Here is a 24,621-nt window from a genome sequence, read left to right as displayed (position 1 = left end):
CAGTTTTCATAGGCACAATAAATTTGCAAAACTGGCTTCACTAATTTCCAGTTCCAGTCGTCAGTAGAAGCAGACACAGAACGCTTAGCATACCATACACCTACCATACCATAGCCAACCCCTTTACTTTATTAAAAGATTTTTAATTTAATTATACACAAAAATAAAATAAATTGAATTAATCTTTTGCTTTGTGCAACATAGTGTTGGACTGTTGTTTCCTGTTATGAGTTGGGGATATGATATTGAAAATGGTGAGTGATCTGTTAAATTCAAATTACTTTTTTTGGAAACTACCAACAAAACTATAAAAAGACTGTCATATGATCAATTTTCTCGTGAGTGCAATACACAGACATTGGTTTGTTATCTAAGCTGAATAATTTATTGAAAGGCTTGTGAAAAAATTCATAAATCGAAACTGTCAACAAACGAAAACGAAAGGAAAAATTATTGCTATTATTATTATTTTAAAGTAAATGATTGATGATTGAATTAAACTGTCCGAGTGCAAACAACTTAAGCCCACTGCGCTCGGGTCGTTTTGTTTTTGAAAAACGCCGAAAGTTTGTCACGAGTTTTTGATTTAAAAAAAAATGTTAATTAAATAAAATAATTTATGTTTCATTTGATAGTTTAAATTGCTTCCTAATTATTCTTGGTGCATATATATTGTTTTGTTTAATCAAGGTGGTAGATAGGTACGTATTGTTATTGTATTTGCTGTCTGGCTCTGGGCTTAGCGTAAACGAACTGCTGGAATTGAGATTTATCTTCCGGCTTCCAATTGAGTTTTCTGTCTGAGCCAATTTAAAGCTATTAAATTCCATGTTAAAGTTATATGATGGCAGCTGGTATAGGAGCAAACACGCTCGTTAAATGAATTGTTCGTAATCTTCTATACTTCGGTTTAAAAAATGTGCACTTTCATTAACATGATTGTTAAGCAAAATAATTAAAAAAGAAAAGAAACAAAACGATATTTAAAGAAACAATGAACATTTAATTAATAACTAACATTGAAAAATATATCAACAAAGTAGTTATTAAAATTATTGTTTGCTAGTTAATCAATAAATTAGTATCGTTGTTTATTTAAAAAAAAGGTGTTAATTATAATGCGTCAACAATTTCTGATTTAATTTGCGGTAGTTATAAAATTAAAATCATGTTATTACAAAATAAACAAAAAATTGTATTCGTGATATTGAATCACTGGAATTATTCGCACAATTATTATAACATGGACAAAGGGTAGGAAAAGATGAATGTGAAAAACTGTTACTATGAGATACGCGCGTGTGTGCGGACAACTATGTTTGTACCAAAATCTTCCATGTTTCTATTATATATGTAATATTGTATGAAAGTGGGTAATTTAAAACCTAAATGCAGGAATGGTTGTGTTTAGAGTTTGAGTAGTTCCTGAACTACCCCACAGCTAGTTTCTCAGCTCTTAAAATGTTTTCTTAACTAAAAATGGATACAATGAGAAGGTAGATAGGCAGTCACAAGTAACCTTTCAACCAGTTAAGGCTCGAGTGTACCATTTTAATACCAAAACTCGATTGACCTATGAATATGAACAGAATAAAATGTGAAAGGTTTTTTTAGAGAGGCCTCTAAGCGGGTCGTAGATCCACTTTGCGCGTTGAAAGGAAATAACATTAATTAATTTTCAATTCAAAAAGCTCATTAAGATTTTTCAGAAATACCTTTTTCATAAAATAACATTTTACAATTAACCAGGTCAAGGCATTCGTATAAAGCGTAAATCACCTTCGCCTTTTCATGTTGTTTCCCACAACTATGGCAATGGGTATTATTGGAAATGCCCAACTTTGCTGCATGCTCATATCATTCTAGAAACATGCAATCGGTTTAACCGCTTCACCAGAAATTCTTTAAGAAAAATAGAGTAGATTTTGCCTTCCAAAGCATAAGCCAGGCTGATTCTTCAGCCTCGTTATTTTCACAATGCCACTATGGCCTGAACCTTAAATAAGAGTGACTTGGATGTTTATGTTCAGACAAGATACCTCTACTCGATATTGTTGTAACAGTACGAAGGATAATGTAACCGAATTAATAGCCTTGAAAGCCTGACTGAAAATAAGACCAAAGGAACGCTGGCATGCATTCTTGATGCATAGTTCAGAAAATACAGTGTTGGACAGAGAATAAGCACAAAATAGTATTTTATAGAGATTTCAAATAAGCCAGATTATTATAACAAAATTTATTTAAAATTGTTTTTATTTAATGATGAACAAACTTAATAACAAAAAAAAAACAATTAAAGAAAATAGCTACATAAAATCTATAAATAACGTTTGTTAGTGCATTAAGTAGTGGTAACAGAATTACTTACTTAATAAAGGTGGCGCTACAGTCCTGTGTGAACTAGGGCCTTACTCAACAAACTTCTCCATCTAGCTCGGTCTCCACCTAGATGTCTCCAGTTTCGCGCTCCAAGTTGGGTGAGGTCACTTTCCACTTGTGCGCGCCACCCGATTTACGGTCTTCCTATACTGCGCTGTCCTCTGGGTGTGGACTCGAAGACTTTCCAGCCGGAGCATTGGTTTCCATGCACTCTACGTGACCCAGTCATCTCAGTCGTTGGACTTTTACCCTGCTGGCTAAGTCTACGTCGCTGTACAGCCCGAACAGCTCGTCGTTTCATCTTCGCCTCCACTCCCTCCACACTTCGATGAATACAGGACCGTAGATCACACGAAGAACTTTTCTTTTGAAACGACCAAGGTGCTTTCATCCGCTTTCGTCATAGTATATGCTTCTGCAGCGCATAGCAGGACGGGGATGATAAGTGTCTTATATAGCGACACTTTGGTCTTTCGAGAGAGTACTTTTCCATTCAATTGCTTTTTTAGCTAAAAGAAACAGAGGTTAGCAGGAGTTATATTTTCGTTTCATCTCAGCGCTGGTCTTGTTTTCTGCGTTTAGAGCCAAACTTGGTAGACGAAGTCCTTGACTAGCTGAAAGTCTCGTCTGTCGATGGTGACGTTTTGACCAAGACGTCGGTGTTGTAGGTCCTTTCTTTATGACAGCTTGTAGTAAGTTTTGCCCTCATTAGCCCTTAAACCCATTTTTGACGCCTCTGCTTCAATACTCACAAAAGCCATATTGACATCAAGCTGAGTTCTTCCGATTATGGCAATATCATTATTGGATAGACTTTTGAAAGATAGTGCCTCTAGTGTTGACGTGTGAGCTCTGCACTATTCTTTCAAGCACGATGTTAAAACAATCACATGACAGTGCATCACCTTATCTAAAAACTTTTTTTGACATCGAAAGGTTCTGTTTGTTGTGTATGAAACAGTCTTTTACTCACTGTACAATCGCCATGTGAGTTTCTTCATGTATTATCAAGTTATGTTTTACATACCTTATTATAACTCAGTCTTGTATATTACCTCATGGAATAAAGAACATATATAATTGAAATAACACTGTTAAGTTGTTTCCAACCTTTATAGAACATCGTGAATTCTCCATGGTCATTCATGGGATGCCAAAACTAGGCATGGCTCTATACAGCTCGTCACTGTAGATGCTGTCATATGCGGCCTTGAGATCGATGAAAATATGGTGGGTGTCGATTTGGTGTTCTTGGTTTTTTTTCCAGGATCTGCCGTAATGTGAATATTTGATCGACTGTGGACTTTCCTAGTCTAAAACTACACTAATAAGGACCTTTCAGGTTGTTGACAGAGAAGATTTTATAAGCGGTGTTAAGTAGACTGATTCCTCTATAGTTGGTGCAGTTTAGAGGGTCTCCTTTTTTCAGGATCGCGCAAACAATACTGAGCTTTCAATAATCGGCCATGCTTTCTTCCGACCATATAAACCTCTCCTTATAGGCATGGGCTCCGATAAAGTTGTAGAAGCCCTTAAGGTTTTCACTGAGTAATTCAACCTTACTGGAACTATTGACGCCAACGTTGACTACATCTCGGGAATTCCTCCGCTGCCGTCTGGATATGGAGAGGTTGAAAAGCTTCCACGAAATTCTTGTAAATTTGTTGGTTTCCTCAATCCATCTTGATACTCTACATCATTCCATAAACTTTCTACGAGATTTAGGTCAGGGCCGTATTGCGTTCTAAGATGCTCTTGTACTGATGATGGTCCATTTGCTACTCTATTGGATGAAATGTCCAACACCTTACCATGAAAATCGACACCTCAATAGAACCTTGCTTCATAGTTTTTAGTGTTCAGCTCTTGCTACGTTTGACGCCAAACATGAAGCTTTCCGTCAGAGCCCAAACGTTAAAACTTGGGCTCATTGCTCCCTAGAACATTTTCATAACATAGTAGAGATCTTTGTCCGCATTCTTAAGCGAACATTAGACTAGCTGAAATATTTGTTTCTAACCAATCAAATCAATTAGTCTTTTACGGATTGTTCTGCTGTTAAATGATATTTCATGGTCTTTATGTACTTCGTCCTGAATTTTATCTGAAATTTTTTATTATTTTTTTATTAAAATATAAACAATGTGCAATTATTTTACATTTTACAAACATTTTAATAATTTGTGTTAATTCTTTGGCCACATAAACTTTATTAATGGCAATCTAATCTTCTTGAATAATACATAAACATGTGTAAATAACTGTTATTTCCAAAAAGATTACAGGGTGATACAGCATAGTTTGCGATAGTGAGGAAAGTTCTTATTAAATTCTCTTGTCAACTGTTAAAAAACTACTAAAACAAAGTATTATGTCCGAATTCTCTGTCCAACACTGTACATAGTTAATTTAAATGTATGTAACTACTCTTTTTTATATGTAACTGAATCATTCTACAAATTTTCAGATCATTCTGTGGTCTACATATGTACATGTATATACTTTTATATTGAATGATTTACGATGGTAGAAACATGTTGTTATTTCATTTTTATATAAATCTTCTATATACAGACATAATTGATTCGATTAAAAGGAAAAAATACACTTTCAAAATTTTCACGAGAAATAAAAATTGTCTAGTAATTTTTATGTAGAAATGTGAAGGGAATTTACAGAATAACAACATGAACCAATCAAATGGTTATAAACATTATAATTTTTTTAAATTAATGAGTAAAATTTAATAAAATACATCATAAAATGTTCTACTTTTGATATTGCAAACCTCTTTTTCATATTACATACATATATGCAGCCTTATCGGGAAGTCCTTGGGAAAAAAAATTGTCTGTTTTCGCCCTAGACCTAATCCTTGATTAAAAGTGAAAAGAATATCCTTTTTATTTTTAATCCAGAAGGCGATTTCAAGCAAATGGAACTCGAGCTTTGCTTTAACTTTAGTTTTAACCTCCTTTCTCATCGGTTCCATTTCAAGGTTGTGCCTTGAGGTTTCATCCAACATCTTCTTCTGAAACTCACTAATTTTGTCATTGGACCTTTATGTTTTCTTGAAATGGTATTCCATTTCTTTTTGGTGTCGCTTCATAGCCTTAACTGCCTCTTCAACCTTATTGAAGAGTTCTTTTTGGATTTTAATTTCTCGTTTCAAAGCGATGTCACAACTTATGCCTTTTTCTGGCTTTTTTGTGGGACGAGGAGTTGAAGTTCTGTTTCCAATGTTCAGCTGTTAGACCAAAAGTTAAAGCGTCTGGGCATTCTTCCACCGATTCTTCTAAGGCACAAATTCGTATTAACGTTCCTCCAACTCACTAAATGTATACTCATTGTTTGGGGTCCACCAGTTGCTTTTTTTTGTCGTTTGTTTTCAGACATTTTCTTCCTCAGGTACTTTTTTTATCAAGCCATACCTTAATTATTTTTTTTAGGAAAAAAAAATCATGGTTTTAAATCTTCAATTGTTGATTATTCTCAATCACATAAGAGCGTCGGCGTCGTCCACGTTTGTTAGTTGTGCTTAGTTTGCTGGCATGGCATAGATCTTCGGCTACCACGCACTTGAAATCTGTTAGTATCAGCCAGTCCTCAGAACCATCAAGCGTTCGTCTGTACAACGTGGAAGAATATTCTGTGGTAAAATTGTTTTGATCTAATTTGTATTCTATAGTATCTAGGAAGAGCAAAAGATAAACTCCACCCATATGCCGATTTTATGTTATGACTGCCTTTGGACATGATACAGTTTGGTAGTTCTTTTCTTTTTTGTTGAAGCGTTGGACTTCAGAAGACGGTTTGTTGCCGACATATGTCGAAGCATGGTTCACAATTCTGTTGTCACACCATGTTATCACAGAAATATCCAGGTTATAAATTGTCGCCAGTTTTTCCACAGTTGCACCTTTTCCTTTTTTTTCAATTCCTTTTCGATAGGAACTTTAAAACCCGGAATCCGATTGGCTTTTCTGGTTCCTAGCTGCAAAATCGTGTACGTGTAAGGACGTGTACCAGTTGTCAAAGAATAATTTGTAGTTGAATCCGTCGGGAACAACGTCACTGAATATACTATTTTTTGGCAAATTGGTGTACAACTTTACATGTCCTTGGGCTCAAGTATAAAGTCGTAGCTGAAATTTGTGTATCCCCAAATGTGTGGTTTGTTTGGGTTGTATTTCCGCATAGATGATCTGCTTTCGGTTGGTATAATTTGTTCATTTACTGCCATATTTTCTTTGGACCGGTTACATGCCATTACATAGTTAATTTTTGGGTAACCTAGGCTTTCATTCCAATAGAATCTAGTTGATGGTAACAGTACGATAGACATGTATATTGGCAATTTTTTCGGGACGTTTTTCGCAGGAGTATCTTATTGTTTCTTGTTCTATATATTTGAATTTGATATTACGTCTGTAGACAGGTACTTGTAGAATTTTATTGGCGTATCGTATAACTTGTGAATGCGGTTTCGTTATCACCTTTTTCCAAAAACCCATCCCACCTCTGGGCGTTCATAGATGGCGTTTATCAGTAAATTTTAGAGCGTTTATGTTACTAATTTCACACTGTATGCAGAAAACAACATAATTTGTTAAAAACTATAAACTATCGACAAAAATACGGTTTAGCCCATATTTATATGAGCCACCATGCAGTAAAGTGTTAAAAATATAATTTTTTATTAATATTTCCATTATTATTTTGTTGAGAATTGCTTACATTCTTTTTGCTCCGCTTTCAATTCCGATAACTAAATAACGGGGAAATATTCAAAGAGAAAATCAGAAGATTTACACATGACAAAAAAGTTGCCGATAGGTACAAGGTGTCTCAAAAGAAAGTTCACAATTAAATCTTGTTTTTAAAAGAAAAGTCTTAGCTTTATTGAAAAAAATTTTATTTTATATTGAAGTACAAAACGGTGCACTACAGTGCTAATTGGATCTCAGGCTAGGTTGCCTTGAGATCGCCATTTCTACCTACAATGGTTGGGAATTTATTTTTTTTAAATAACATCGTAAATGTAAACCGTTGCGCTCTCGGCCTTCATTTAGTCGGGCACTTAAATTGCCTATGACAGCTCGGCAGGTAGTCTCCGTGATGGCTGCCATTTCATGACGGATATTTTCTTTTAATTGTGCCAGGGAAGTCGGTTTATTAGCTTAAACTTTTGACATAACCCCACAGGAAAAAATCCATAGGAGTTAAATCGGGACTCCGTGGAGGCCAATTTATGTCACCTCGCCTGGAGATTAATTTGTTCGGAAAAATTTCTCGAACTAGAGGCAGAGATCTGTTGGACGTGTGTGAAGTTGATCCATCCTGCTGGAACCATGTTCTTTGGTTTTAACTAGGAAAGTTTTGCAGTTGGGGTACGAAAAACACGTCTAACATCTCCACATAACGCTCTAAATTCACTGTGAGTGTGCGTCCCCTTCCATATTTAAAAAAGTAAGGGCCGACAATTCCTCGCGCCGTCATCGCTGCCCATACGATGACTTTGGGTGAATGTGGCCGTTTCTGATGTTTTTGTTTTGGGTTGGTTGCACTCCAGTAACGCAAATTTTGCTTATTTACATGCCCATTCAAATGAAAATGGAATTCATCGGAAAACAAGATGTTGGTGAGCGTTGGAAAGCGCTCAATCATATGATTTACAAAGGCAAGCCTCTGACCAGCATCTTGAGGCTTGAGTTCTGGCACTAACTGAATTTTGTACGGGTGCAGCTTTAAATCTTTGTGTAAAATGCGGCATAATGAAGATCTGTACACATTTAAAGCAACAGCACGCTTCCGAATCAAGAGGTTTGGATCATCTCGAATAGACTGAGTATTACTGTCCACGTTTTCGGCTGTTCTTGATGTTCCGCCCAGATTTTGGTTTCTCCAGAGTTGACCCAGTTTTTTTTCATAGGGATTTTTTTCCCAATTTCGAAAAATTCCCGATACCAATTTTTCGAATATGGTAACAAATCCATGGGAAAAGAAGTTCCCGATAAGCCCAATGAACTGAACTATGTATGCCATGTTTTTATAAGTAAAATTAGGACCTGTTAAGTTTTATTGGGTTCGATGCAATTTTATTTATTTTAACAATTTATAGGTGCTCTCTACATTGAACTTAACATGTAAATCATATCTGTTTTAAATATTCTATTTTTCTTATAGGCCCACATGAGTGGTTTAAGCTTTTTCCACAAGCATCAGGACATCGGCAATCACCAGTTGATATTAATACCTTAACTGCCAAACGTGATAGCGATTTGAAAGAAAACTCCCTAATATGGAATTATGTTGGCAGTGATTCTAAAAGCCTGGTTAATACTGGTGAGTACACAGAATGGCATAATAATTAAAAATGTGTTTACTCTAACAATTTTACATAACTCTAGGACATGGTTGGAAAATTGATGTAATCGGAAATGATTCTCTTTTAACTGGCGGACCACTCGGAACAGACCAATATCGTTTAGAGCAATTTCATTGTCATTGGGGTTGTTCTGATGAAGTTGGTTCAGAGCATACTGTTGATGGGCAGTCATACTCTGGTGAACTACATTTTGTACATTGGAATACTTCTCAGTATAGTAGCTTTTCGGAAGCAGCTGCCTTTCCGGATGGATTAGCTGTATTGGCATTGTTTTTAAAGGTATACAAGGTTTTAAATTTTATATTAATCCTTCAAATGTATTCATGTTTATAATTAGACGGGAAATCATCATTCTGAATTAGAAAAGGTTACAGAATTACTGCCTTTTGTAGTGCACAAAGGTGATCGTATAACTTTGCCTAATGGTTGTGATCCGCTTAACTTCCTCCCAGAAGAATGTACCTACTGGACCTATGAAGGATCTTTGACTACACCACCTTGTTCCGAATCAGTAACATGGATTGTTTTGAAGACACCAGTCGAAGTGTCTCATGAACAATTGGATGCTATGAGAAATTTAAATTGCTACGATGTTAAAGCTGAATGCCCAGCTAATGAAATCAAAGGAAAGCTCGTTCTCAATTACAGGCCTCCTCTTCCATTAGGAAACCGAATATTAAGGGAACCAGGAGAGCATTAGGTCACAGATGTTGTTAATTTTAGTAATGAAATTAATATGATTGTATTATCTACTCGCATTATAATTAAAAATTAAAAACATATTATTTTTCTGCTTATTATCTGATGTAAACTTTGTTTTCCTATTTATCGTACAAGTTCATAAATTCATATAAATGTATCTCTTAAAAGAAATATCCCAATTAGAAAAAGTCTAGTTTTAGAAAGATATTACAGAGTATAGCTCTTTTTGTGTCAAGTTTATCGTTTAATTGCTCTTTAGTTTGCAGTCTTCACTGATGAAAACAAAAATGCTACACCATGGAGCTTTGCTTTACGAGAAGTTTTCTTAGATACTGCTTTGGATTTTACGACATCTAGAAGAAGATTTTGGCCCAAGTCACGTTAGATAATTCGATCTAACGTCATTGTTTAACGATAGCTCTCTCTACCAATTTTTTGGCGAAGGATAATAGCCAAAACGATAATCGTCATATGGCCCCAGTAAACACCAAGAGCAATGAATTCCAAATCTTTAAGTAAATTCGTTGCATTCAAACTAGTGTTTTGTTTTATAATAAGCACATACTCAAGGTACGTAATTGCAATCGGTCGGTAATTAGAGGGTGAGGAAGATTCGATTTTTTGAGTACGAGTACGAGTACGAACAAAAAAATTGGTCGCATAGAATCACTTACTCGCTCAAGTACAGGCGGAGCCATAACACTCACTGGCAGCGTAGAATTGGCGGCAAATTGCCTAGCAAAGAGATTAGCTTTCTCTAAAGAGCTAACAAAAGGCGTTTCAGAGGAGCGTAGGAACCGATTGAGACGGAGAATTCCTCATGTTTTTTACAAATGATCAAACATTTTTACTGCCTTTGGGACATTGCGTTGCAGGCCTTCCTGGCTTGTTTAAACTTTTTCCGGCTTACCTCAGTACGGTTGGCTTTATAGCAACGAAAACTTACTTCTTTTGCTCTAACAACCTCCTTACAGCTCGCATTATACCATGCGTTTTCCTTAGGTCTGATGCTTTTAACCCTGTTCGGGATAAAAGTTCTCCTAGAAGAATCAAACTTGTGATCATATCAGCGCTAGCGTCAACGCCACTATCGAGGAAGCATGGTGACCAGTTAAAGATCCTGAAGTAATTATTGAGACCGTCCTAGTTGGCTTTCTCGTACTGCCAAACGGTTCTCTTAGAAGCTCTTTCTTTATCTGAACAGTTTTGACTTGAGAAATTTGCTGATATAACACAATGGTCAGATGTGCCTAGAGGAGATCTGGGTCAGAGGTAAGAAACAAGTCAAAAGTGTTTTCTGCTCGACCTTGCACGTCCGATATTCGGGTGGGATCATTGGCCAGCTGAGTTAGGTGGTTCAACTTCAGTATGTTTGTTTCAATAAAAGTTATGTTATGTAAAATTTTATTGGTCTTGAGTTTCGTTTCATAAAAAGTTTGTGTGTAAGGAATTTTCAATCTGATTTTTTAAAGTTTTAGTCCCATCAGAGAAACCAAATCCAAATTCAGATTATTTTAGAATTAATTAAAACAAATAATTAAGTGCTAATCCATTTTTTATTTGATATCTTTAAATTTTCAAAACTTTCACACAAGTGCTGTGGTTTTTATATAATAGATAGTATGTACAAAATGTTTTACACTTTTAAATGAATTAGAACAATTAAACTCGATGAAATAAAATAAAAACTATGTATGTTAATAATAAAATAAATTTTGCAATTCCATTTTTATTTAAAATGCCAGTGGATATTTATTAGTCTCGTTTAACTTTTTTTGAAAACATTTCATCACATTCATTTAATTTTTTAGCCAAAAAATAAATCTCAGCCAGTGCAATAATAAGTGCACACATTATTCCAAGTAGTAAGCGGAATCCAAAATCCAGGTTTCCTACAATTAACTCGATCCCCAAAAATCCAAATACGAAACCTGCTATAACAGAACAAACAAATTGCAGCACTGCTATAACTTGTCGATTGACCTCCTTCACTAAAAATACGAAAAAAATTGAAATAAGATTGTTAATTGTTATAAGTGCAAATGTAAAGAATTTTAATATTTTGCATTAAAACTAAATTTTAAGAAAATAATATATTTTGTTCGATCTAATTTTTGTTTCTTGAACTTTCAAATTTAACTTAAGTCTTATAGTGACTTTTAACTTTAGCTATAATCTAAAACTTAAATGGTTTAGGTGTTCAAATACAAATATCAAATTTGTTCAAACAAAAATAATTCAGTCTCCAATCCATACATTTGCAGCGTACATTTTATGAATTTTGTATGATGTTGGTACAAAAATTCACACCACTACCACAAGATATATTTCACATTTTTTGAAGTGAGTGAATATAAAAATATCTACGTATGCAAATAAAACCGCATTTTTGGCGGTGAAGGACCACGTTACTACGTAAAAAGATCCCCAAAAGCAAAATATAAAGTCAAATACGTAGCGATTCCTGCTCATGATCTCAGGGTTAGCTACTTTCTGCTAGAAGTGGATGATTTTTTTATTAAGGTAATCAATATATATAATTGAGACTTTAAATGAGTGTCAGACAAAGCTATAAATATTCCATTTTAATTACTACCAAAATAAAAGTTCCTATTGTTACATCATGAAAATAAATTCTCTATTTTTAAACAAACAAAAAAGACTCTGTTTACAAAGACCTGTGTATCTCATCTCATAAAACCTTATACTTAGCTGGTCATAGAATTATGCAATTCCACGACTTAGAAGTCAAATTAATTTTTTTATTGAATACAACTTGAAAATTAAACTTCATATATACAATTTCTATTATTATTTTTTGTTAATTGCAAAAGAATTGAAATTGATCCAATGCACCTGCATAAGTCGTAATGTTCTCTTATTTATTTTTTTTTTTCGTTTTGGTGGTTTTCAATTTAAAGTCTTATAGTTTTCATTTTTTTTTAGAATTATTAAGTATTACGAATTCTTAATGAAAAAATATATGGCTTTATAAAAATTTTAAAAAATCACTTTTCAAACTCATTTTTACTAAATATTTGTTTTTTTTTCAAACTCTATGAATTAGATAATTTAATTTTAAATTTTTCAACATTTCTTTTCTATTAAAAGTCAAATGCTTGTTTTAATTTGAGCTGTTCTAAGGAAATCATATACAATTATTTCTTACGACTATCCTCTACCATGTTTGAATTGGTATTGAATTATAAATGTTAATAGTAATTACAATAAAATAAATGAACATAACAAACATATTGATCATACAACATTTAATATTTAACTAATAAAACAATAGATATTAAAATGCACTCTCGTTTCAGCCTTACAGAAGCTTCCAAACAAAAACTACTTCCTATTAAATATTTGAATAATCCGCCTGAACTCTAACGGCTTTGCCATTTCCTTTTCCTCAAACATCCGCATCAAAAATCAGTACAACCGCTAACCGACTGCACTGCATACTTCACCCAATTATCGCTTAATTTTGCGCTTTTACTTATTTGTAGATACAGGCTTTTATTTGAATGTGTAGTAATCTGTTTGTGTAGATTGTATGAAATTTGATTTTTGACTTTTGCGATCCATACAAGCCCAATGTTTAAGATAGACTAGATATTGTATGAGAGTTGTATTGCATGAAATGAGGATGTTTTGAAGAAAAGTCACTTTATTTGCAAGTTATGTAACTACAACCGAATTTAGTTAGTAATTCAATTACCAAATAATATTCATACTACATGGCCCCTGGTCAAAAACACGAAGAAAGTAGTTAAGTTCATAACCCCTTCGATATTAGATTAAACATATCGTGTATCAGCAATCCAAAATATTATGATGTTTTGTACAAAAGAAAATATGCCTCAAAATATAGCCATAAACTTTGTTTTCAAATAAAATTCTGTCCTCGTAATAGTACATTTTTTAACTGTAGCGTGCATTGCTCTTAGAGTTCGATTTTAGAGTTTTTTTTTTTAATGCTTCAATGGAGATGTACCAGAAACTAAAATAATTTATTTGGGAATACTTTTATTCCACTCATTTAAAAAAAAAGCATGTTAGATTATTCAGGATTTTAAAAAAGTGTGGAGTTGCCTTAAAAAAATTATTATGAAAACTATTTATTAAAACACTTAATTTTGAAAAACTGGACTTGAAAGTAAGGCAAGTTTTTAAGTAGTGGCCGGATGCCAAAGAATTGCTACTTCATTGAAAAGTTGACTAGATATTTAGTCAAGTCCTTACAATTAAAACAAATCCATTTATTACAAAATGTCAGCTGATCAGATCATGTTTTTTTTTTCAACTGAAAGCTGAACTTCATAGCTCTGTATTTTTTAACCTTTCGTAGGGTGCATTTTTATGTTGGAAAAGGAAAAATGAATTTTTAGTTAAAATACAAAACACAATTTATAAAGAACTTGTACGTTGTGCAAGGAGTTAATAATGGTTTTGGTAGTTTTTCCATGATGGTAGATGATAGTGAAGCAATTTACAAGTTTGAAATTAAAGACATCTGAAACATTAACTAATTTTGTGTTCAAAGAATGTAATTGACTATAAACTAAGTTTTTCTGAACCTGCCCAATACCTTAATAATGTCAGACATTGTCACTTGTCACTTTTTCAACTTTACTTGGCGATTTATGTACTGTGAGTGCCATTAATATTCGGTTTTTTCTTTGTTTCTTTCCATAAAAAGACTTTACTTTTCACTTTAAACTTTTGAAAACCACTTGTTTTTTCTTTAAAATATTTTGTATTTAATAATTTCAATATACATATATACATTTTTTAATTAAATAGCAAATTAACAAAATAAAATTAATAATGAATACGAAAACTCAAAAAATAACACTTCTTTAATGTTCGGTTTTTTACATACTTATATTAACTTTTTAATTAATCCTTCTTACCATTGAACCTTTGGTTGGATTAAACTCCGTGCAGTCGCTTGGGCATATTTTTTATAATTTTTTGAATGTATTCAATGCCTCTTTTGCTCCATTCTTCTTGAAGCCGTTGCTTTAGTGCACTTATTGAAGAGACAGGGTTTTCGCGAACTCGACAGTCCGATTTATCCCACAAATTCTCGATTGGGTTAAGGTCTGGAGATTATACAGAAGTCCTTACAACATGCGCCTTGTGCTTCGGGTCGTTGTCCTGGTAAAATTTGAAATTCCTTAAAATGCCCATTTTCTCGGCAATTTGTCTTAAATTTTCTTTTAAGATCCTCAAAAAGTATTCCTTATTTAATATAACGCCAATGAATACTAAATTTTAAATGCTTCTTGCCGAAATGCACCCCCAAACCATGATGTGCCCGTCACCATGCTTCAGTTGGCTTTGTGTTCCTGCTTTTAAGCTCTTCATTTGGCTTGCGCCACTCCATAACTCTTGCATCCGATCCAAAGAGGTTGTTCTTACTCTCGTCAGCAAATATTACATCATCCCACCAAGTTCCATCCTTATATTTGCGTTCCCTCGTAAATTTGAATTGCCTGTTGTGCGTATTGATAAATGGCTTTTTTCGTTCAACACGACCATTGTAGCCATTTGTCTTTAAGGTTTGGCGTACCGTTCATGTAGATATTTTCTTTTTGCATGCCGTTTACTCGTCTTGCACAATTTTTGGTGCACTTAAACGAGGATTTCCTTTAATTTTTCTTACTAGATAGATAGATAGATAGATAACTTCTTTATTAACAAAAATTTTTGATTAACAATATTTCTTTTCTTAAGAATAATGACATGGCTTATTCTGCCGTCTGCCTGTTATGACATTTCATTTAGTGTTATAAAGAATAAAAATGAAATAAAATAAATAAAAGTAACAAGTTTTTTTTTTATAGTATACAAATTCAAAAAAGCATAAAGTAACTAAAATTAGATTTACATAATTCAATTAAGAAATTTAACAATTTTAATATGATTTGAAACACAAAAAGATACCAATTTTGAAATGATTTGAAACACAAATATATTTATACGTTTTAAAATTTTTAAGTGATTTGAAACACAAAAGATATCAACAAAAATTATGGTGCTTGAACTGCAACAACTGCTGTTTTAAGTTACATAACTATTGCGATATGCTAAGGCGTGTTTGCAGTACTTATAGAGGGTAGACCATCCTATCGCTCCATTGAGTATTTCATAGAGTCGGTTTAGGGTGAGATGACTTGATTCGAAATACAATCGTCGGATTTCCTGCAGCATTGGACAGATTGCAATAAAATGGATTGTATCTTCATTCTCTCGTCTGTTGCAAAGCTCGCAAATTTGTGACAAGTCAGCTCGGTGGGGCATAAAGTTTAAGTTCAACAATTCGACACGAGCTCTGAATATGTAGCTTATAGCTTCGGCCGAAAATTCAGTAGAGAAATAATTCGCTTCCGAGGGTAACTGGTGATTTAGGTTCTTATACATATTTCTAGATGTAGTTTCATTTGCTCTAGATAGATGCTGGGTGTAAATTTTTTCATCTATTTTAGCGATGACATTAGCAAAAAGCACCGGCCATTCATCAACGTTTGTTTCACTTAGGGGAAGATTAGTTCCGTGGGCTAGGGCTAACTCGTTCCAATCCTTGAATGGTGAAGCACTCGTTTGCAACAATCTTACCATGATTGATTTATGAAGACTTCTTCCGCTTCTTCTCATAACTCTTATTAAATAGTCGGAGTTTGATTTTAGATTTTCAATGTAAAGAGGCGATAATCCTGATTCCACGTAGATGGCATAATTTGGCGTTGAATTTGGCAATCTAAATAAGCGCTTGAAGAAATATCTTTGTACTGCTTCGAACGCCTCTATATAAGTATGTCCGAAAACCGGGGTACCATAGCACATGCATGTATTCACAGTCGCGCGAAACACACGGTATTTTGACAACAGATCAATTTCTTGGTTCGCAAAGAACTTGGGCCACATTATGCTCAAAGCTAATTTAGCCTCATTACTTTTATTCTTAACATGCTTTGCGAAGTTAAGGTTGTGTGTGATTAAAACTCCCAGATACTTAAATTCCTGCACCACTTCAATAGCAATATTATTAAGTTGCCAATTCTCTTCGGGAAGCCTTCTTCTTTGACGAGTCTCAAAAATCATCACCTTAGTTTTGCTAGTATTGATAGCTAACCCCCATTTCTCGCAGAATGTATTTAACCTGTTTATTTGCAGCTGTAGAGTGAAAGGGTTTTCAGCCAGCAATACTAGGTCATCAGCATAGAGTAAGACTTTTACTTGTATGTCGGCAAAAGATATTCCTCCTGGAAGAACATCGGAAATATCATCAATAAATAAAGCGAAGAGGATTGGGCTTAGAATGCAGCCTTGTGGGACACCTGTTGTCGTTTCAAACCAATCTGATAGATGCGATCCATCCCATACCGAAGCAGTCGACGAGATAAGGAAATTGAAGTATAGCTGCAAGAATTTCCGAGAGATTCCAAGCATTGAGAGCTTGTACAACAATGCTTGTCTATTCACCTTGTCAAATGCAGCTTTGAAGTCAACGAAACAAGCGTATAATTTTTTCTTTTTATCAATACATTTCTTGGCAATACTTGTTAACGCAAATATATGGTCCAGCGTTGAGTAACCCGCTCGAAAACCGGCTTGAAACATACTCCGAAGGTTTTTGTCCTCAACCCAATTGGTCAGCCGTTCGTAGAGTATTGAAGTGAAGATCTTCCTTAATGAGCTAAGAATAGATATGCCTCTATAGTTCTCTGGCTGGTTCACATCTCCACTCTTATAAATTGCAAAAATAACTGCTTTGTTTAGATTGTTTGGAACATGAGACTCATTATATAATCGGTTGAAGTATAGAAGAAGATAATTTTTCAATTGCTCAGTACCATTTTTGTAAAATTCTACTGGGATTCCATCGAAACCAGGTGCTTTATTATTTTTCATTTTTTGTAAAGTTGATTCCAATTCACGTAACAGTATTGGACCATCCAGTTCATCGACTATAAAGTTGGGGAGAGCATAAGAGAAGGTATGGAGATTCACGTCAGCCGACAAAAGCGTTTTAAAATGAGTCGCTAGTGTCTCAGCTGCGAGAGTATTCACCGAATGTCGACAACGTCCTCCTAGCTCGCGAATATTATCCCAGAAAACTTTTGAGTTTTTACAATCTACCAGTTTCAAACCATACGTTTTTAGGAGTAAAAGAGTTAGAGTTGCTATTGCTACTGGCAAATGGCGCTGAGATATGAATTACACTTGTTATTCGTTCATCTAAATGTTCTACTCCGGTTGTGGCATGAGGAGGGAGGGAGCTAAAGTAACGATCCAGGAGAAATTTATAAACGGTAGCACTGTTTTCTTTCCACCTTAACTTTTGGAAATTATTCGAGATGCTTTGGCTAGCTACATTAAAGAATTTAACGTTGACTTCTATTGGAAGGTGTGCAGAGAAGTTCGCTATGCCGACTTTGAAGTTTGGGGTTGTATTTAGCCACCCAGTTGATACTGTGCAAATATCGATCACTGACTGTCCTTGCCCGCTGATAAAGGTAAACTCTCCATATTCGTTTTCTTACTATAAGCCGTTCTTCTTAAGTTGTTAACTTTTTTGGTTGACCCATCTGTTTCTTTGGTTCGATCCTTCCTTCTCTTTTATTCCACCCAACAATATTTACGACAGTGTTTGGTTTCATGTTTAAAATATCATTAATTTATTGTATGTTTCACCTTTATTATGGTGAAAAATAACAAGGTTTCTTTTTAAATAAAACCAAACGATCTTGCACTAAATCGTTTTAAAAATGTATGCAAACATCTAGTGAACACTTTCACTTTATTTTAACGGCACTCTTGAATAGACAAACTGTTATTAGGAGCAAATGTCAAACTCAGCAAAGAAAACAAAAATACGATTATTAATGAAGCGCTTACATGTGTCCTTTTTGCGTTGTTTATCGTATATCTTAATGCAGTTAAGTGATTGCACAATTTTTTTAAATGAAATATTTATGGAATAATATACTTATTTATAAAATAACCAAACAATAAACCTACATTCAACTTTTAGTACTAAAAAAACACCAAAGGTATGTTTAAGAATAAAAACCGAATATTAATGACGCTCACTGTATTTATAAGAAAAATAAAATAGTAAAAAATTCTTCAAGAAATTATACTCACACTGAAAAGCAAATGAATCCTCATGCCTTTGTTTGATAGTAAGATCAACATTTTTTGTTATATTCATATACGCTGTATTCGCTTGCGCTGCCCTCAACTTTTCGCATCTATCTTCTAATGATTGGTTTCGTGGTATAATTTCATTTTCAGGTAAAATTACTTCACAATTTTCCAAAAATTCATATGCATAACGGTTTGTTTTCTCACTTGCTCTTAATTCATTTAATATTTTCTTCAAGCAATAAAAATCATATAGACTTAGGGATATTCTGTTTTTATCGGTTTCTTCATCCTCTTCTAATTCTTCTATTTTATCGTTTGGCTTAGTTGTAGATTTTGAATTTTTACTTGTTAAACAAAGTGACTTTAATGATTCAGGCAAATCTTCAATATCGTTTGCGTTTAGTTTGATAAACTCGACCAGCTCCAATGTTGGTACTATTTTCACTTTTGCACATTTTATGGTTTCTACAGGCATGATTTTTCGGATAGTGTTGACGATCTAATATAGAAAAACATTTTAAAGTTTTATTAAATATGACTTTTTAACAGAACTATATTATTTAAACCGATTAAAGTTTATTAACAAATAAAAAAGCTTAACTATATGCAAAATAGAAACCTATTTTTATTGTTATTTTTACGTAAAGATATATTTTTCATTTTAATTTTTAAAGAATTATTAGGATTACGGAACCAAAAACAAACACTACTTACAATCAAAAATATATATTAAAAGGTATATGTACATATTTGTCAAGTAGGTTAATTCTTATTACGAAAATGAGAATGTTTTGTAAGGCTTTAAAAACCATGTATCAAAAGATTTAAAGTAATTTTAACCGTTTAATAACCTTAAACAATAAATACATATACAGATATGGACATTAAAATAGAAACACCAAACAGTGTTATAAAAATTCAATATTTTATTGACTTAAAAAGTTTTTTTTTTCAAGTTTGGTCTCCATTTTCTTATTTTTTTCTTTCAAACTAAAATTATCCATTATAAACTAAAATATTTTAAATTCATAAATGTAAAAAAGGAGCACATTTCATGGACATTACAATACATACACAAATTAAAAAAAAATATTTTAAATGCAAGACTCTTCTAGATTTCAAAATTATTTTAATATCTGGTAGCATGGCCCATAGCTTTAAATGCATCTGTTGGACATTGAGTCAAATAATCGGCAGCATCTGTCAATTGAAATATTGTACCACTCCTGATTGAACCATCCTCCACAGTTCGGCTTTATTTTCGTTAAATGTTTCCCAACCACGTATTTTCAATCTCCGGCTTGTTTTATGGGATTTAAGTCAGGCGATTGGAATGTCCATTTCAATACGCCGAGTCTTTGGTCTTAAAAAACGTTTTGAGCAGATTTGGATGTGTACTTTTAGCGTCGTTGTTCTGCTGTAGACAATTTTGAGAGGCGTGTTCTCGTCCGTATAAGGCAGAATTGTATCCTTCATGATATTCACCTTCATATTTTGATCCATTTTACTCTCAATAAAATGTATGGTTCCAACGCCATATCAAGAATATTAACTCCAAAGTATGACACTGCCGCCACTATTCTTGACCGTTTTATTGGGACTTAATTCTTTCAAAGGAAGTCTTCTAACCGTTCTTCTAGCATCACTTCCGAACAAATTTATCTTTGTATCGTCCATCCACAAAACATTGCTTCACTTTTTGCCACCTTTTGGCCTCTCAAATCGAAATGATTGTGGGTGAACAAGTTAGCTTCAACAGGTCTTCTACGAACAATTCTGGAAGTTATTGGAAGCTGTAGTTTGTTTTTATTTCCCTTGAAGACTTGTTATGATCTTTCAGTCTTTTCTTGAGGTTGTTCTGCTTGGTTTTCGCAGCTGTTTTTTGGCTCAATTGGTCAAATTGATTTTGCAATCAACTTGAGAGATTTGCTCATTATTCTGGCTATTTCCTTCACCTCGTAGGACGAAAATGACAGCTTTTTCTTCTAGGGAACAATGCTTACCGCGACCCATATTTTTCTTAGAATTAATTGTTATATTATTAAAATAATTTAAATTTACTTCCTAAAGTGAACTTATTGTCTTATAAAAGAAAAACATTTTAAAACTAATATTTTTGATCCTATTTAAATATTAAAATCTGTGTTTTTTTTTTCTATTTTAATGTCCAACAAAAACATAGTCTTACCAAAGGAACGGTTCATCGCCAAATAATCAACAAGCAAACATGTTATTTTGCAAAATCTAACTTTTTTTGATAACGGTTGAATTTATTTCTAATGCATGTTGCATGTTGTATTAATTTGGTTTTACGTTTAGCAACTATCTCTGTGTCTATTTTATTGACGATATCTGTATTATTTTTTTCTTCGATTTTGTATTATAATCTTTTTTTAAACGAATAAACTATTGTATTTCTTATATAAAGCATGGAGAATTTATGTGTACATAATTTAAATTATTTTGAATCTAAAATATTAAAAAAACTGTATTCTTAAAGATTTGATTGGAACTTAGTTCAATGCAATAAAAAAAAAAACATTATGAACTAGGTTGTATGTTTAGTTTTTTTTTTCTTATTACAATTATTGAGCGGTAGACAGAATCTAAAACAAATTCGTTCGACAAGTTTATTTGTCTAGGGAGTGCTAAAAAAGTTTTTATTTTAAATTCTTAATGTTAGAACAGTGTTATTACAGTGTTCAAAGGCTCTAATGATGACTATTCTGATACTGAACATCTTCGGATCGTAAATAAGACCCAAACAATTTCGCCTATGAAGAAATGCTGATTGCAGTGGTGTATCGATTATTCTTTACAGACAAATGAAGTAAAATTAATCCTAAGCCGGTAAAACTAAAAATGAAGTAAGAAGCCAATATCGTTAGTACTTATACTAGATACTATTGGTTATTTTAAAATATTGTGTATAAAAACGTTTAACATAAAGAACGATAGTTAAACAATATTTTATTACAATAAACTAATATGCATGTACATATTATACAAGGTGTTTTATTAGGGCAGCTCAGTTTGGAAATGTGCACACATTTCAATTCATTTTTTTATAATTTGAACGCTATTCAACTACTAGACATAAATGACACTCCATAAAAAGAATAGCAACGAATTTTAATTTGTAAGTAATAGGAATGTTTTTAGTAAATAAAATTCCAATAAATAAAATTTACAAAAATACCTGATATTTGTTTATCACGTGAAGAAAAACAAACCCTTTTGTCAAACTGAAATCTAAAATCAGCTGTCTGCTGTCGTCAGTCATGTGCGTTCCTCTTTATTTTATTGGTTTTGCGTTTCAGGTGCTATCAAATGTTACAATGGTTCTACATGAGCCCATATCATAGTTTTCTGCGATATTTAAGATATACGTTTATATTACAAGCATTTCGTTTTAAAAACTTATTTTTATTTTTCTTAATTTTGTATACTTTTAGCAAAAAGTTTTAAATATATACAAAGTGAGGGCTAGACAAACGAGACCGAGATAATTGGCTCCGAGCCATTTCATTTGTCAAGTTCAATTGGGCACGGTCCAAATTTGTCCGGCAAACATTTATAGCACAAACAAATACACGTGGATAAACATAAAAAAGAGTTTATATAAAACAATTTAAACATTTCTTGCCATTTTTTTTAATTAAGTATCTTGAAATTACGAAAATTGAGGGAAAAAACGTGGCCGAAAAAGGTAACCCTATGTAATAAACGTTGGCAGCTGATTACGAAAAAATGAAAAAGGGAAAGGATATAAAAGGATTTATTTCTTCGATTTTTTATGAAATGCTCACTTACTTATTTAAGGTGGGGCTACTGTCAGAGGTCTTCACCAACTTGCATGCTCCACCTGAGTCGCGGTCTTCCTCTACTGCGCCGTCCACCGGGGTTGGATTCAAAGACCTTCCGGACTGGAGCTGTTATGTCCATCTCAGTCGTTGGACTTTAATTCTGCTAACTAAGTCAGCTGTGCAGTACAGCCAGTACAGGTTGTCGTTATATCTCCTCCTCCATTTTCCATCTATGTAGACGGAAACACAAATCACTCGAAGAATTTTTCTCTCAAAGCATCCTAAGACGCTCTCATCTTTCTTTGACAGGGTCCAGGCCTCAGCGCCATAAATGAGAACCGGAAAGATGATTGTCATATAAATGTTGATTTTAGATGCTCGAAAGAGGACTTTACTTCTCAATTGCCTTCTAAGTCCAAAGAAGCAGCGATTTGCAAGAGTTATTCTTCGTTTGATTTCAGCGCTGGTGTCGTTGTCTGCATTAATAGCGGTGCCTAGGTAGACAAAGTCCTTAACTACCTCAAAGTTATAGCTGTCCATGGTGACGTATTGTCCAAGACGTCGTCGTTCAGTGTCCTTTTTTGATGACAGCATATACTTGGTCTTTCCCTCATTGACCACTAAACCCATCTTCTTCGCTTCCGTCGCAATGCTCAAAAACGCTCCCCTGACATCATGCTTTGATCTTTCAATTATGTCAATATCATTTGCGTATCCGAGTAATTGGATTTACCTTTGGAAGATTGTTCCTTTAGTGTTGATGGTTGAATTTTGCACAATGTTTTCCAGAACGACTTTGAAAAAGTCGCATGACAGTGCATCACCTTGTTTTAAACCTATTTTTGACATCAAATGTAGTATACATCGCAGTCGGTCAGTTTGTGTTTGCCAGGTAACAGCAAAATGGTTCATTGTATCCATGAATTATTGATTACTATTGATTAAGAATATGATCCTTAAATTGTTTTGTTAAACTGTCTTTGTAAAGCTCAACATGAACACATGTGACTCATAGTTTCCAATCAAAATACGTCATTTTCTCCACAATGCTTTTAAAAAATCTTATTGAAAAATAGAAACATTCATCTTACGAATTTAGTGCGGAAAATGAATAGTTAACTTTATAAGCAATAGACAAATAACTTCTGTTAAATTTAATTTACATACATATTCTCTTATTTCCACAATTTTTGTATATATATCGTTCAAAAATACTTTTCATATAAGCGGATAATTATCGTCATGATTATTCAAGCTCAAATTTTCTCAATTGCGGGTTTTAATCAATATTCTTATAAAGGTTGCCCGAATTTGAGATTATAATCATTGATTCGTTTAATCCTAACTTGCGGCTCCATTGAACAAATAATCCAATAGGGACCAACAATCCAATATCCAGCCGATGATCCTGTCATCGCAGTTTGGATTTTTTGAGCGGATAAAAAATCTGTCATCAAATTTGACGTTTGTGTTGTATGTAGTGTTGTCCGGTGAGTGTTCATTTTCAACAGTCTTTTAAAACTAAAATTTCATTTCGTTTAAATTGTCGTCGAGTGCCTAAATTCATTAATTCAAAGTTATCTTCACTAGACAAAGAACAGCTTCAAAGCTATCGACCGACATCCTACAAAAATTCGTATAGTCTGCACCATCCTCCCATAGTAAGTCGTTGAGTAGGTGCACCTCCAAATCATGAAGTTCCCTATTACTTCGAGAATTGGATTCACCAAAACCTGTGTTTTTTTTATCCTCTTGAATAGATAGCTTTTCCAGTTATTCCACAAAAAAATAAACAACAGATTAACCGTTTCTAATGACAAATGTAACATTTGAGATTGTTCATGGCAAGACATAATATGCCCAGTAAAAAAAAATAACAATCGATTGCGGAAGAGAAGCTGGATTGGATAAGATGCAGCTAATGATGCCATCGATAACTCTGTATATGCTTTGTTTTTTTTTCCTGAAATTTTTAAGAGCAATTCTGTTCTTAAGTAGTCAGGCACTCAAAATTATTAACATTCTATTCGATGGATTGTTTTTTGAATACATTTTTCAAAAAGATATACAAAAGTTAACGAATAATCGTTTCATGTAGACTCAGACACAGCAATCCTTGTCAAAAATGTATATAACCAAGCCTGAATGCACTCATTTACAATTTTTCTTACAAAAATTTACATCAAG

The 24,621-nt window shown here is 33.5% G+C and overlaps 2 protein-coding genes across 2 annotated transcripts; one reads left to right on the top strand and one right to left on the bottom strand.

Moving 5' to 3' along the window:
- Positions 1 to 36: 36 nt before the first annotated feature.
- On the top strand, positions 37 to 9,575 carry LOC129949524 (carbonic anhydrase 1). The gene is made up of 4 exons (XM_056061043.1): positions 37 to 254; positions 8,569 to 8,727; positions 8,793 to 9,049; positions 9,108 to 9,575. The coding sequence occupies exons 1-4, from the start codon at positions 227 to 229 to the stop codon at positions 9,468 to 9,470; spliced, it is 807 nt and encodes a 268-aa protein (XP_055917018.1). The 5' UTR covers positions 37 to 226; the 3' UTR covers positions 9,471 to 9,575.
- Positions 9,576 to 11,169: 1,594 nt separating this feature from the next.
- LOC129949523 (transmembrane protein 199) lies at positions 11,170 to 21,936 on the bottom strand. The gene is made up of 3 exons (XM_056061042.1): positions 21,828 to 21,936; positions 18,626 to 19,127; positions 11,170 to 11,463 (listed from the first exon to the last, which is right to left on the bottom strand). Exons 1-3 carry the CDS (start codon positions 21,909 to 21,911, stop codon positions 11,228 to 11,230), a joined length of 822 nt encoding a protein of 273 aa, XP_055917017.1. The 5' UTR covers positions 21,912 to 21,936; the 3' UTR covers positions 11,170 to 11,227.
- Positions 21,937 to 24,621: the final 2,685 nt, after the last annotated feature.

This window comes from Eupeodes corollae, chromosome 3, assembly GCF_945859685.1.
Source record: "Eupeodes corollae chromosome 3, idEupCoro1.1, whole genome shotgun sequence".
NCBI lineage: Eukaryota > Metazoa > Arthropoda > Insecta > Diptera > Syrphidae > Eupeodes > Eupeodes corollae.
This window is presented reverse-complemented; position numbering and strand designations above follow the sequence as displayed.